This window comes from Rattus norvegicus, chromosome 1 (genome assembly GCF_021556685.1).
Source record: "Rattus norvegicus strain SHRSP/BbbUtx chromosome 1, alternate assembly SHRSP_T2T, whole genome shotgun sequence".
NCBI lineage: Eukaryota > Metazoa > Chordata > Mammalia > Rodentia > Muridae > Rattus > Rattus norvegicus.
The window spans coordinates 43234319-43247188 of NC_141534.1; the positions used below are offsets into that span (position 1 = coordinate 43234319).

The 12870-nt window shown below is 44.6% G+C and overlaps 1 protein-coding gene across 11 annotated transcripts in view; it reads left to right on the plus strand.

The window, feature by feature from the left end:
- Esr1 (estrogen receptor 1) overlaps nt 1-12870 on the plus strand; it is a 392546-nt gene that overhangs the window by 126790 nt on the left and 252886 nt on the right. For 5 of the 11 annotated variants that reach the window (NM_001433731.1, XM_087622361.1, XM_087622605.1 and 2 more), the window contains exon 2: nt 5688-6225. In NM_001433731.1, coding sequence (NP_001420660.1) covers nt 5759-6225 — 467 coding nt within the window. In that variant the 5' untranslated portion in view covers nt 5688-5758. Of the gene's footprint in view, nt 1-3405; nt 3576-4931; nt 5388-5687; nt 6226-12870 lie in introns of those variants that run through there. The other 6 variants (NM_012689.2, NM_001433730.1, XM_087622547.1 and 3 more) reach the window with 5 other exon arrangements.

Below are 12870 nucleotides of genomic sequence, written 5' to 3' on the forward strand. Positions count from 1 at the left end.
TGATTCTTGAGATGTCAGCACTCTGGCAGCTCTTCTTGAGTTTAGAACCATCCTGGGCTACGTAGTGAGTCTCAACACGGTCTGGGCTACATAGTGAGTTCCAGCACAGCTTGGGCTTCAGATTGATACTTTGTCTTAAAAAGTAGGAAGGAAAAAAGAAGAAAAGAAAGGACAAAATGGAAAGAGAGAGAACACATACACACATATATACATTCACACATGCACACACCCATACATATATGCATACACACACATGCACATATATAGGGACATACATGCACACAAATACACACATACATACACATACACACATACACATTCGCACACATACACACATATATATGGACACACATACACAAATATACACACATACATATATACACATACACACATATACACATGCACACACACATACACATGTATACTCACATACACACACACACAAACATGCATATACACACATACACCTAAACACACACACATAAGGACAAACATATACACACATACATACATACACACATATATTCACATATACACATGCATACACACATACACACATACTCTCATATATATGCACACACAAACATACATACATGCATATACACACATACACCTGGACACAAACACACACACACACACACACACACACACACACACACACCATTTATAATCATGATAATGTCCAAACTATACAGAGCTAAAACTTTTCCATCTCAGCGCAGGGAGCATGTTAGTAGCATAAGCTCTCTTCCATGGGCTGGAGAGGAAGCTCTGCCTGGTCCTAGCACTGTCTGGATAAGAACTGAAAGGGAAAGCTTTCAGGTGGATCATGCTGCTAACTACTGTTGGCTTCTGCCTTGAGATGAGATGGATTTGACGTTTGATTTTATGTCCTCCGTTGCAGTGAAGATAGGAAGATAACATCCTAGCAAAACAGAGTTTTGAAAGTGCTGGACGGTCATGGTCATGCGGAAAGTTAGTTTTCAGAGAGAGTCGTTCAGACAGATGGGGTGTTGTTTTGTCCTTGGAAGTATCTAGATAGGAAATGAGTCCATATTTGGTGACCTAAGAGTGAGCAGACAAGATGCTACATCTTCAGATGCTCAGAGTCAGGTCCTTGAGTTGCTCCTCTGTGGCATGAGGCAACAAAAATAACTTTTGAGTTCAGGGAGGAAGAGGATGAATGACTGAGGACTACAACTGGGACTCAGAAGACAGAGGGAGTGGATGATGACCGTGAGGATATGCTGGTGCTTGGTCCTAATCTCAAGAAAGCAGATGTTTTCTGCCAAGTCAGAAAAGTGAATCTTCTAAGCAGAAGAAGGAAAAATAAGGAAAAGAAAAGAAACGCTTTGGGGTTTTTTCATTCATCCGACTGAGGCATCCCCTCCCTGTTGGAGGTGACAAACTAGAAAAGACTGGTTGGGGAGGGAGGAAGGGCCTCTACTCTCAGAGAAGCTGGGGTTCAGGATAAACTGAGCCTGTACTTAGGTCAGGTGAGGTGAGAGGCAACTGAAAAGGGACGGCGGATACACGGGAAGGGAGAGTGCAAACTACAGATTTGGGAATTGCTTCTTGGATAGCCATAGAAGGCAAAGGAGTGTCAGACCTTAGAGAAAATGGTGATGCTTTAACGTTGGTGACTGGAGAGACAGCAGTGCTGTGTCTGTGTTGGGGTCGGAGAGAGAATGAAGATGGGCGCTGGAACCGGAGGCTACACTGGACAAGAAGTCAAGGAAGTCCATGGTCTCCCCTTCGCCTGGGCAAGCCACATAGCCAACAGCAGGACAGTGTCCTCAACATAAGAGTGAAGAGAGAAGACAGGGATGAGACCAAGAGAAAATGAGTGGCTAGAGCAGTGGGGTTGGGGGTCAGGAACCAACATGGCATTGTGCCATGCATCCCTCCTCAGCCCCTGTCCTGGTGAAACAAAGTTTACCAAGAGGAGTCTGAAAGTTATTCCTGGAAATGTCTTACTTGCGATAGTTCAGGCTAACTGGGATTGTAAACTTCTCCAGAGCCAAAGTCCCCGAGATAATAATCTGCCTTCTTATACCCTGCCCATGCAGATCTGCAGATGCCTTTTCTTTCCTCTTTTATTTTTTACACCAACTTTCCTTGATGCGCTTGTCTTGTATTTTCTTTCCTTCTTTTGTTGCATAGTTTAGTTGGGCTCCCTTGATGAGTGTGACATCATTATTGACTTATAGAAGGTGCCACTGTTATCAGGACTCAACACTATCACCAACAAAGGATTAACAAACTCTCTCTTTTTTTCCAATATTTATTTATTTGTTTGTTCAGCTGTGCAGTGCTAGATCTCAAATCCACGACTCCCCAATATGCTAGGCAAATGCCTTATTACTCATACCACAACTCTCAATATTTATGTATATTAGATATTTCTGGTCATTGCCTATTGTTGAGGGAACTTGTCTATGTTCTGATATCATGGCCTTCAGTCTTTCCAAGCATAAAAAAAGTATGGTGGCAGCATGATACCATTAGTATTTTCTTTCTATTTCTTTCTTAGGCTCAAGGACCACTCATAAATCTCTTGGTAACTGCCTAGGGTTCTGGGCCCGGAGACTGGTCACTCCTGGGGTTGCAATTAGTCATTTAGGCTTCCTGTGTCCTGGAACCCAGAGTGAGGGCACAGTCAGGGTACCTCATTACTCTGTGTTGTATTGTGGTAGAGAGAAGCACTAAGAAACATGTGTGTCTACCGGAAGTACAAGACCTCTGTCTACAACCAACACTACTACAGCTGTGATCACTTTAAAGCAAAGTTATTTTATGCTCCTAACTTTAAGATTAAAATAATGCCTCTTTTTGGATGTGTTTGCAGACAGTAGTCAGTGGGCTATTGGTAGAGAGGCTGGTGGGCTTAACTAATGAAGTGAGGGAGTCTTGTATTTCAGTTGGAAACATATTCCTGGAGCGCCAAAATTATTTATTGCCAAGTCTGATTTCCTTATGCCACTGTTAGCATGGTCACTGAGCATCTTATTCGGAAGGAAAGTGGGGCTAGATACTTTACCCAAATGTATCCCAGAAGGCTTTCCTTGTTTTATTACATTGTTTAGGAAGAAACTCCCCTCAGCATAGTTTGTAAACTTGATCTCAGCACACTTTGACTGCCATTCTACTTTATCTGTGGTTTACAGACATCTCGGTGTCCCTCTCTTTAGCAGAAAGCACTGGACATTTCTGGCTCCACAGGTAGGGAGCCAAGGGGGCTGGAGTTTCTTCTAGGAATGCTGATTCTAGTGGTGCTACTGCCGTCCCTCAGCAGCCAGCCAGTCTCCCGGACTCCGGCTGCCATTCATTCAGCGTCCTGCAGAAGCCCAGCTGCCGCGTCTGCCGGGAGGGGCTGCCAAGTGCCCTGCCTACTGGCTGCTTCCCGAGAGTCCCTGCCACTCCACATACAAACACATCCACACACGCTCTGCCTTGATCACACACCGCGCCACTCGATCATTCGAGCACATTCCTTCCTTCCGTCTTACTGTCTCAGCTCTTGACTTCTACAAACCCATGGAACATTTCTGGAAAGACGCTTTTGAACCAGCAGGGTAGGATCGGTGTTTTGATTTCCCTCTTTCTGTGTAGCTTGAGCGGTTTGAGAAAGCAACTTACCTTTCTGCCTAGTGTCTGTATCCTAGCTGGAGAAGGAGGCTGTGCTGGTTTTCTTTTGGGGGGTGGGGGGAAATCTGTGCCGCTCTTTTTTTTTTTTTTCTGCTTTCTGGACTTGTAGGATTCTCTGTGCCATTTATATGTAATTTGGCAGGCTCAGATTTTTAAAGAGCCTCGTCTGAAGTGCTTGCTTTTGCATGTGTTTTAAAAAAGGCATTTGGAAATTGAAAGTGTGATTTATGGAAACTAAATCATCTACGAAAAGATTGCTCTAAAAAGTAATGGTTGCTGGCCATAGAGAGAAATAGCTACGATTCACCTCATGTATTTTTAACCCTTCCTTTGCTGTCACTGATACTTATAGGTGCTAAACTCAACTTTGTCTTTAGATTTAAGTCAGCTTAGCTGTGGCTTATCCACAATTACCCGTTTTTCTAAGAATTAGATAAACAGTGTGCTTAGCAAATGTTTTTAAAGTGTAACCACTAGTAAGAGCAACCTTGGCATTTGCATGTGTCAGGAACTGTTCTGGATATATGGACTAGCAACTAAAGCCACATGTTAACGGTTATATAGGGGACATAGGGTTGGGGTATACACAGTTTGGTAAGAAGGTACAAACTATCCAAGATAGCATCTTTTTTTTTCTTTCTGCAATGACAGGTGCATGTGTGTGCGCAGTCAGGATTTAATTCAATACTGAATTAAAAACTTCCTTTAACCTCTTTGCCATTTGAATATTAGATTCTGTGTACCCTATGCTAAGTGAACCCAGAGGCTCCATTTGTAGAATTCAAGAGCTGAAAGGTAGGAGAGCCTTTCAAAAGTTTCTGGTTAGACAGACAAGGCTGCGTGATTGCCAGAGCTTTAGTTAATGACCCCAGGTGATATTTTATGGGAAAACGTCTTATTTCATGCTCGGTTTCTTCAAGTTTTGATTGCATAACCTGTGGAAGGCAGGGACACCCAAGTGTGCCTAACCGAAGGTTTTTCTGAATCATATTCACATGAGGATTTCTAAAAGAAGCAAATTTGGCACCGGGGTCCAACAAAAACAGAAAAACCAAGCTGGGCAAATCTGCCATGGCTGTGCTGGAAGGGACCCCTTGGGGAGTGTTTTTTTTTTTTTTTCCAGGCGAGGAAACTGAAGGCTTCCTTGACTCCAAGTGCAGCTCTTCCTATACACGGTCCTTGTCCGCTCGTTTGGCCCTAGATGCCTCCTATCTGCGTCCGCTGATGCTAAATATAGCTGTCTGTGGCTGGCTGCATATGCAATCATACACCCCATCCTATTTGCCATATCTCAGTTACAGATACAGTTACTGTCCCTCCAGGGTCATTCTATGCACACACCACGCAGTTCCAGCCAACAAGACTGAATCAAACAGAAAGGGAGACAAGCAGAGACAGATTGGAGCCTGGCACAGGTACACAGGCAACACATCAGGAAAAAAAGAAAGAAAAGAAACCAGCCTGTGGCTCAGTCTGCATTTGTTGCAAACCTAGTCTTCCCTGGAGTGGGGGTGGAGGTTGCGGCTGCTGGAGATCCCTCTGCCGCCTTCACCCCCTGCAGCGAAATCTAGCAGCGAAGACCAGGAAAGTTAAGTTCAGGGAAGATAGCGGTTCTTAGGGTGCGCGCGCGGTGTGATGTTCCTATAAGTGCCTGGAAGCTGCAGCCCCTGGTCCGAGGCTTCCAGCAGGTTTGCGATGTCTAAGAACAGGGGAGACCAGTCTGCAAAGTTGGAGAGCCCGTGAGTGGTTGAGTGCGCTCGCTGGAGTTGGGCTACCTGGGTTCTGCAGGATAGCTCTGCCTCTGGGCAGGGGCAGGGGCAGGGGCAGGGGCAGGGGCAGGGGCAGGGGCAGGGGCAGGGGCAGGGGCAGGGGCAGGGGCAGGGGCAGGGGCAGGGGCAGGGGCAGGGGCAGGGGCAGGGGCAGGGGCAGGGGCAGGGGCAGGGGCAGGGGCAGGGGCAGGGGCAGGGGCAGGGCCAGCACTGGCGCCAAGGGGACCTGCGCTGAGCCTCTTTTAACCTCGGGCTCTACTCTTTTTCCAGGTGGCTCATCCGCTGCTGAGCCCTCTGCGTGCGCGGGAAGCCAGTCTGTACCTCGGCGGCTGCCACTGACCATGACCATGACCCTTCACACCAAAGCCTCGGGAATGGCCTTGTTGCACCAGATCCAAGGGAACGAGCTGGAGCCCCTCAATCGCCCGCAGCTCAAGATGCCCATGGAGAGGGCTCTGGGCGAGGTGTACGTGGACAACAGCAAGCCCGCCGTGTTCAACTACCCCGAGGGCGCCGCCTACGAGTTCAACGCCGCCGCCGCCGCCGCGGCCGCCGGGGCCTCGGCTCCGGTCTATGGCCAGTCGAGCATCACTTACGGTCCGGGGTCCGAGGCGGCCGCCTTTGGTGCCAATAGTCTGGGGGCTTTCCCCCAGCTCAACAGCGTGTCGCCCAGTCCGCTGATGCTGCTGCACCCGCCGCCGCAGCTGTCGCCGTTCCTGCACCCGCATGGCCACCAGGTGCCCTACTACCTGGAGAACGAGCCCAGCGCCTACGCTGTACGCGACACCGGCCCTCCCGCCTTCTACAGGTACCTGCACCACTTCGGGGTAGCCGCTGTGTCCGGTCTGGCCTGGGGAGGGAGCGCACGAGGGGGTCATCGCGGGCTGCAGATCGCTCCCTCCCACCCTTCTGGGAAGTCAGGAAGGATTCTTTGCGGAGCCCGCCTTCTCTCTATTGGCGGCTTTAAAACAACAATAACAACAACCCCAACCACAACAATGTTCTCCTCCGTAGCTATCTTGTGGGAGAGTCAGACCCAAAAGGCCCCGTGTTCCCTAACTGTACAAGCATTGGAAAACAGTCTAAAGAAGTTATTTATGGGGCAAGCCAGCTAAAGCTAGCAAACCCCCAGGTCCAAGTGGTTTGTGCCACTAGCAAGGAACCCCTTTATTATTTAAAGCTGGAGGTGTTTGGGATTAGTGGGACTCAGGGAAGATTTAATAGTTTTTTTTTAATTTAATTGTTTCATGGTGTCGGGTTCAATGTTGTTTCTACTAGATAGAGTTTTGGACTGGCAACACTCAAGGTATACAGGAAAAGATAGGGTTTTAGGCAGAGGTGCCTACAGATCTTTTCCCCTCTCTTCCCCATTCCGGGGTTCTGGATTGAATTCTGGCCTCTCAGAAATGCTGGTACCGGAGTTGAATGGGTCTCAACAAGTTTTGATTTATGGTTGAGTTCGAGCAGATTGCTGGCATAGGTGTCCTATGTGTTTACAACATACCACATTGAGGCACCGGCACAGTAATCCCCTACAGCTGAGTTACTTGCCTGGCCCAGCAGGCAGAGAATGCGCTGGAGTGGCACTCAGGTTAGCTATGGCCCGCACCCCCCTCCCCCCGCCGGCACTGTGCCAGGGCAGTCCAGGACACAGGGGAATCCAGGACACACAGACTCTTCATGACCTAAGTGACAATTGTTTTGTGTCCTCAGTTTTTGTTTCTCCTAAGAGAAATTTTTTTGACACCCCTTCCCCGCTTTCCTCTCATTTCCATTTCTTTTCCTTAAGGGCCAGCAGAAGGCTTAGGTGGGTGGGTCTGGTAAACACCTGTTAGAGTTTCACGGGCCAGGTACAAGTCTTTGGGTGCTCACAGGCTGCTGAACCAGAACTAGCCCAGTGTAGGCAGGCTTTGGCCACTGGCTCAGTGTTCTCTTTCCAGATATATTTATAGTAGAAGAAATAGGACTAAGGTGCGGCTTGGCCCCAGAAGACACCAAAGGATGAAATCATGGTGTATCCCAGCTCACCTTTAGCCCACCCAGGAAACGAAAGGATCAGACAGCGAAGTGGGTCCAGGCCCAGATTTCAAACTCAAAATCAACAGTAAAGGAAACTTTAAAAAAAATTTTTTTTTTGTTCAAATTAATCTCAGTTGCTTTGATTCTGGGTTAAGTCGGAAGAGGCAAATGCTTTATTCTCTAGATCCCCAGCACCCCTCTCCCGCCCTGCAGGCTAAAGGAACAAACTACGGCGATTAAGTCTAATTCAGACTTTAAAATTTTCTTGCTGTTAAGGATGGTATTGGTAGAATGTGAGTTCCATAACCTTATGGTGGAGTTCCTAAAGTATTTTCTTTTCCATTTAATTTCAGTTCTTTTATTTTTGCAAATTAATGCCAGTGCATTTCAATGGGAACTAATGAGGCTGCTCCTTGGCGGGTTATTTACTGCCTTGCTAATAATTACAAAGTGAACACGGGAAAGAGATCACATTTTATTCAACACCGCTTAGCTTTTCTGCGGCAAAGACTCTTACCAGAATATACCCTATCTTAAACTTTTATTCCAAATGATATTCAGGTCCTTCCCCCAACCACCCCCCCCCACAAAAAACCAACAATGAAAAGAGATTCTTAAAATAAAACTTACACACAGGTGGAATCTGGGTAGAAGGATTTTCTCATTTGGCTTACTACTCAAGGTGAAAGGGATATATCCATGCCAGTAATGAGTGTTTTACGGCAGCTGCTGCTACTTCTTCTTCTTCTTCCTCCTCCTCCTCCTCCTCTTCATCCTCCTCATCCTCTTCCTCCTCTTCTTCCTCTTCCCCTTCTTCTTCTTCTTTTGAATAACCCCGGATTTTTAAAAAATTGAACAAGCTCTTAAAAGAAAAAAATCGAACAACTTTACTCTTCCTAAGTACTTCTCAATAGTTTGGGGGCTGAAAACTGTCTTTTAAAAATGTTTCTCACGATCCAGTAAATGACAAAGTCACTTTACCAAGTTTAAGTTTTAAAAATAGAACAAACCTTAAAAAATATTGTCTTAGAGTACATGGTATGCATGCAGTCAGGGCAGGTTCTAACTTTCGGAGTCTATGGATGCTAGACTGGTGAAGCCATGTTATACTGTGTGAGTCGAGGCCACAGAAGTTTGGAAGATACAGGCCTAAAATATATTTAGGAGAAAACAACACATTTAGGTAAGTCATTATAGTTTTATTTATATAAACAAAAAATCTAATTTGTCCATCTTCATTTTATTTTTTCCATATATGTTGCCTTGGTATCTGTGAGCAATTAAGAACTAAGACTTATTATTTCCAATGGTGGAATAGGGCTGCTTTGTGGGTTCTTCTCCTGTACATATCCCAGTGGGCAGCAGGGATGTTCAGGGAATTTGGGTGAAGCTTAATTTACTCAGTGTCTACATGCTGTGGCTACTTTTTCCGTTGGCTACAATGTGCAGCCATATGAGCAGATATAGCAGGTAAAATAGCTCGGGGCATGTAACTAAGTGAGAAACATTGTCACCTGTCGAGGTGCCTTGTTAATGGAGACACGATCTGTTCGTGATCAACAAGCTGTGGTTTTGTAAGCTGTGTTTTACCAGAATTTCACAGAAAAGTCATTTTATCCAGAATTATTTAGGTTTCAGACAACTTTGAGGATTTCAAAGAAAGTTAAAGGTGAAACACTTATGTTCATCACATTTTTAAAAATTCGACATAGGTGTTTAATGCTGCCTGAATATTTTAAATGTAGTCAGTATGTCTAGGTGCCACGTTTCAAATCAAACGAAACGAAACCAAACTTAAGAAACAAGCTGTCCACATCAGCCAGTCCCCCGATCATTTGGATCCTGGTGTCTGTATAGTTTGGAGAACTATTTTGTCTGTGGTGACCACCTTTCAGCTTTGAGGAGGTCTAAGAAGAGTGCAAGGAGCCACGCCTGGCTCGGGACAAGAGTGTGCGCTTGGATGTGAACGCAATCGCACATCTCCGTGTCTCGTCTGTTGCCAATCCCATGTGGCTCGTACCACCTTGGGGCTCGGCTCGCAGGGGTAATTGCCACTTAGCCAACCTTACGTCCTGCTCAGTTAACTTGGATGCAAGTTCCCGGTTGTTTTTTTACTTTTTAATACATACATATATATTTATAAAGTTGTGAAATTCATAATTTCAGAGATTTGCATTGAGCATTTTTACATTAAAACATAGAATGTGGAGGCAGCAGACAGCAGGGAAAACAGTGAACAATACCAGCCATCCCAGAACGGTAGGAACATAGGGCTTTTCACGTGAGACTGTGCATGTGAAGGCGGTGTGTAAGCTACACAAATATTTCACGCTTTTAAATTACTTTACCCACATTTGAATAGCTGTCTGTACATTTGTGTGTACCAAAGCATGAGGAAGGGACAGATTCAAGTGGCTGAGAGTTTTCTTATAAACAGGGAGTAGTGGTAACACAAAATGTTTTCTCCTGCAAGCCGAATCTACTTTTATTTGTAAAGAACATGCATGTTAGAACATTCAAAATCCAAATGATCATGTTAAAAGTTTTACCCGAGGTAATTCTCGGATTTGAATCATGTTTTTACCAACTCCAATGTTATACACAAGATGAGCCCTCCTATAGCTTCCCTGTAATGCCAGCATTCTTTTTAGTGTAAGTTTAGAAGGTCCACGCTGAGAGAGCACTGTATGAAGTTCTACTCCCACTCCTATCCTGGGACAGGGAGACCGTGAACCAGGAGAAAGAAACAAAGTAACTTTTCCTTAGAATGTTGAGTCTCAGTTTACTTCTTCAGGAAAGAAAAATGGAGAATGGCTACCTTGTTTAGAATCAAAATGGATATTTCCAGGGAGATTCTAGATAAACCCCAAACTACAGCTGTTTACGGACCAGAGTGAAAGCATATGAGGTTTCACCAAGAGGAGACGGTGGCTCATCAAAGCTCCTAAGGAGTCTTATTTTACCGGTCCAGCTCTTGCCGTGAATTGATGGATAGTTTCGTTTTTCAAAGAGCTCCCTTTTCCTCCTGCCATTTTACTCCCGAGTGTTCAACTGGAGGTTAAGGGAAGACACCTTTATGATATGCTTGGTCTCAGGATAGTGGGAAAAAATAGTTGCTGTGTTCTGTGCCTGAAGAATATTAGGAATTCTAGGAATACATTTGCTTTAATCAATGGTGTTCAAAGTGATGCATACTTGACTATATTTGATTAAAATATGGCAATTAGAAAGATATGTGTTCAGTTCCCAAGTGACAGAATTCTAGGTAGTTTAGTGAAGTAATTTCACATGAGTTGGTTTAAACAATAAGGCCGTGGCCATTTACAAATGATATGGTTAAGTGCGGTGGTGAGCTGTGATGATAGTTTGGAAGACGGTGGTGATGGTGATGGTACTGACGGTGATAGATGCAGATGATGTTGTAACCATAGTGATGATGACAGTTACAGAATACTAGGTTTTGGATACCTTGTAGCAGCGGGATGTTTATCCTACACAGACCTCAAATTCTTCTAATACACTTGATTTATTTTATTTGGCTATGATTTAAAAATCAGAAAATTCAAGTGATGTTATCAGTCAAATGAATAGATTAGAAGTCTTCTGAACGCGTATGACAGCTATGTGGAAACGTCAAACTTACTCAAACTACAAACAAATGTGGAGTTCCCATCCTTTAAAATTTTAGGGGGACATGTTATTATGAGTTTGTTTCCCAAACTTCCCCCCTGGACTCAGTATGGTCGTATGTGCATTTCTCCCCCTGTGATTTTCTATTTTTTAGAGCCCTTATGCATTACACTTGGAAAAACTGTGGAAGGTCACTTGGTGTTAGTAAAATTTGTCAGTGTTCAGAAATAGGCATGCTAATGCGAGTTTTTAAATTCTCAGATTTATTGCCTGAGAGTGGAGAGGGGACTCTGGGGCTCTTTCCTCTCCCTCGAACTCTCATAGTTGTCTGCTCTTGGCTTTCTCTTTGTGGCTATTCTAGTCCTCTCTTCAGCCTTTGTTCATCCCCTGATTCCTGAATGTCAGTATGTTTAGGGGTCCCAGAAGTGGACTGGGGGTGTCCTGCACTCTTCAGCAGGCACATTAGTTGTTGTTCTTTGATTCTCTTACAATTTAAAAAAAATTTCATTCTAAGGCCACAAAAGCAAAAGGCAATTATTACAGATCAGTTTCTCACAACTGATAATCTTAATTATCTGGTTAAAAGCAGCCAGTTGAGCACTGCCCGCTTCTTTACCTCATGATCTCCTTTATTTCCAATTCTTTCTTGTATATTTTCTTGTTTCCTTTGTCCTATCTTCAAATAAATAAGTAAACACTTTATACTCTTTAAAAAAATTCTTCCTGGCTCTTCCCCACCAAGTTTTCTATTCTTTTCATCTCTTTTCTTTTTCTGTTTTGGTTCCATCTGTTTATGCTCATAGTTCTCCTTCTTTTACCTTTTCTGGCTTATTTCTTTATAGACCTAGTTATTTTAACAACATTTGGAACGGGCCTTGAGACTTCTCTCTACCATAGGAAAGCCGATAGTGCGAGACTATGCCTTCGTAACTCAGAAGGCCATTAACTAGATGGAGAGTTCCAAAAAGGATCCCCTGCCTCTGCCTTATGGAGAGAAACTTGAAGGAAAATAGGGAGCAATCTCCACTTAGAAGAATATCTTGGATAGTTCCTTTATTCCTCCATTTGGCTCCCCCATTCCACTCTGAGAAGAGCATGGAGGCTGTATTTCACAATAAAATACACTCTTGCGTTTTCAGCCAGTCATATGATGGCACTGCCTATAACAGCTGGGGAATCTTACTGACTGATGTTTCAAATTCAATTCCCCCCCCCCTTTTGGCGGGGGCACTGTATATGACATAACTAAAAACGACATTTGGGTGATTGTTCTGTGGGATTCTAGAGCCATGTGAATTTGCGCACGGCATTTATGCTAATTTCCTACGCCATCAACAGGAAAACACTCACTTCGAAAACAGTTTGAGTGTACCTATGATTCATTTTACTTATGTCATGGAGGTATTTAAATGGTGCTTTGTGGAGAGGCTGTAAAACTTCCTTAATGCTTTGTTGTCGGGAATATAATTGATTTTAATGATCTTTTACGGAGACGGATTTTTGTTTTGGGGGTAGACTTTAGAGTATTTCTGCCAGGATATTTCCAACAGCAGAGTAGGAGGATGCATTTCCTAATTTGACTACAAGACACAAGGTAGTTACGTTCACAAGGCTTATTCTTTAGTTATGGGAAAGGGGTTCTGGAGCCCTGGGAAGCCTCTTTGGCTTCTAGTAAGCAGAATCTTTGAGCTCTGAACGCTCCAAACAGACCCCAGTTCTGATTCATGTCCATTTCACTCTGCTCTCAGTGAGGCTAGGAGGATGTTGGGAGGATGTCAGGAGGATGTGGGCGGTGGTAGTTGGA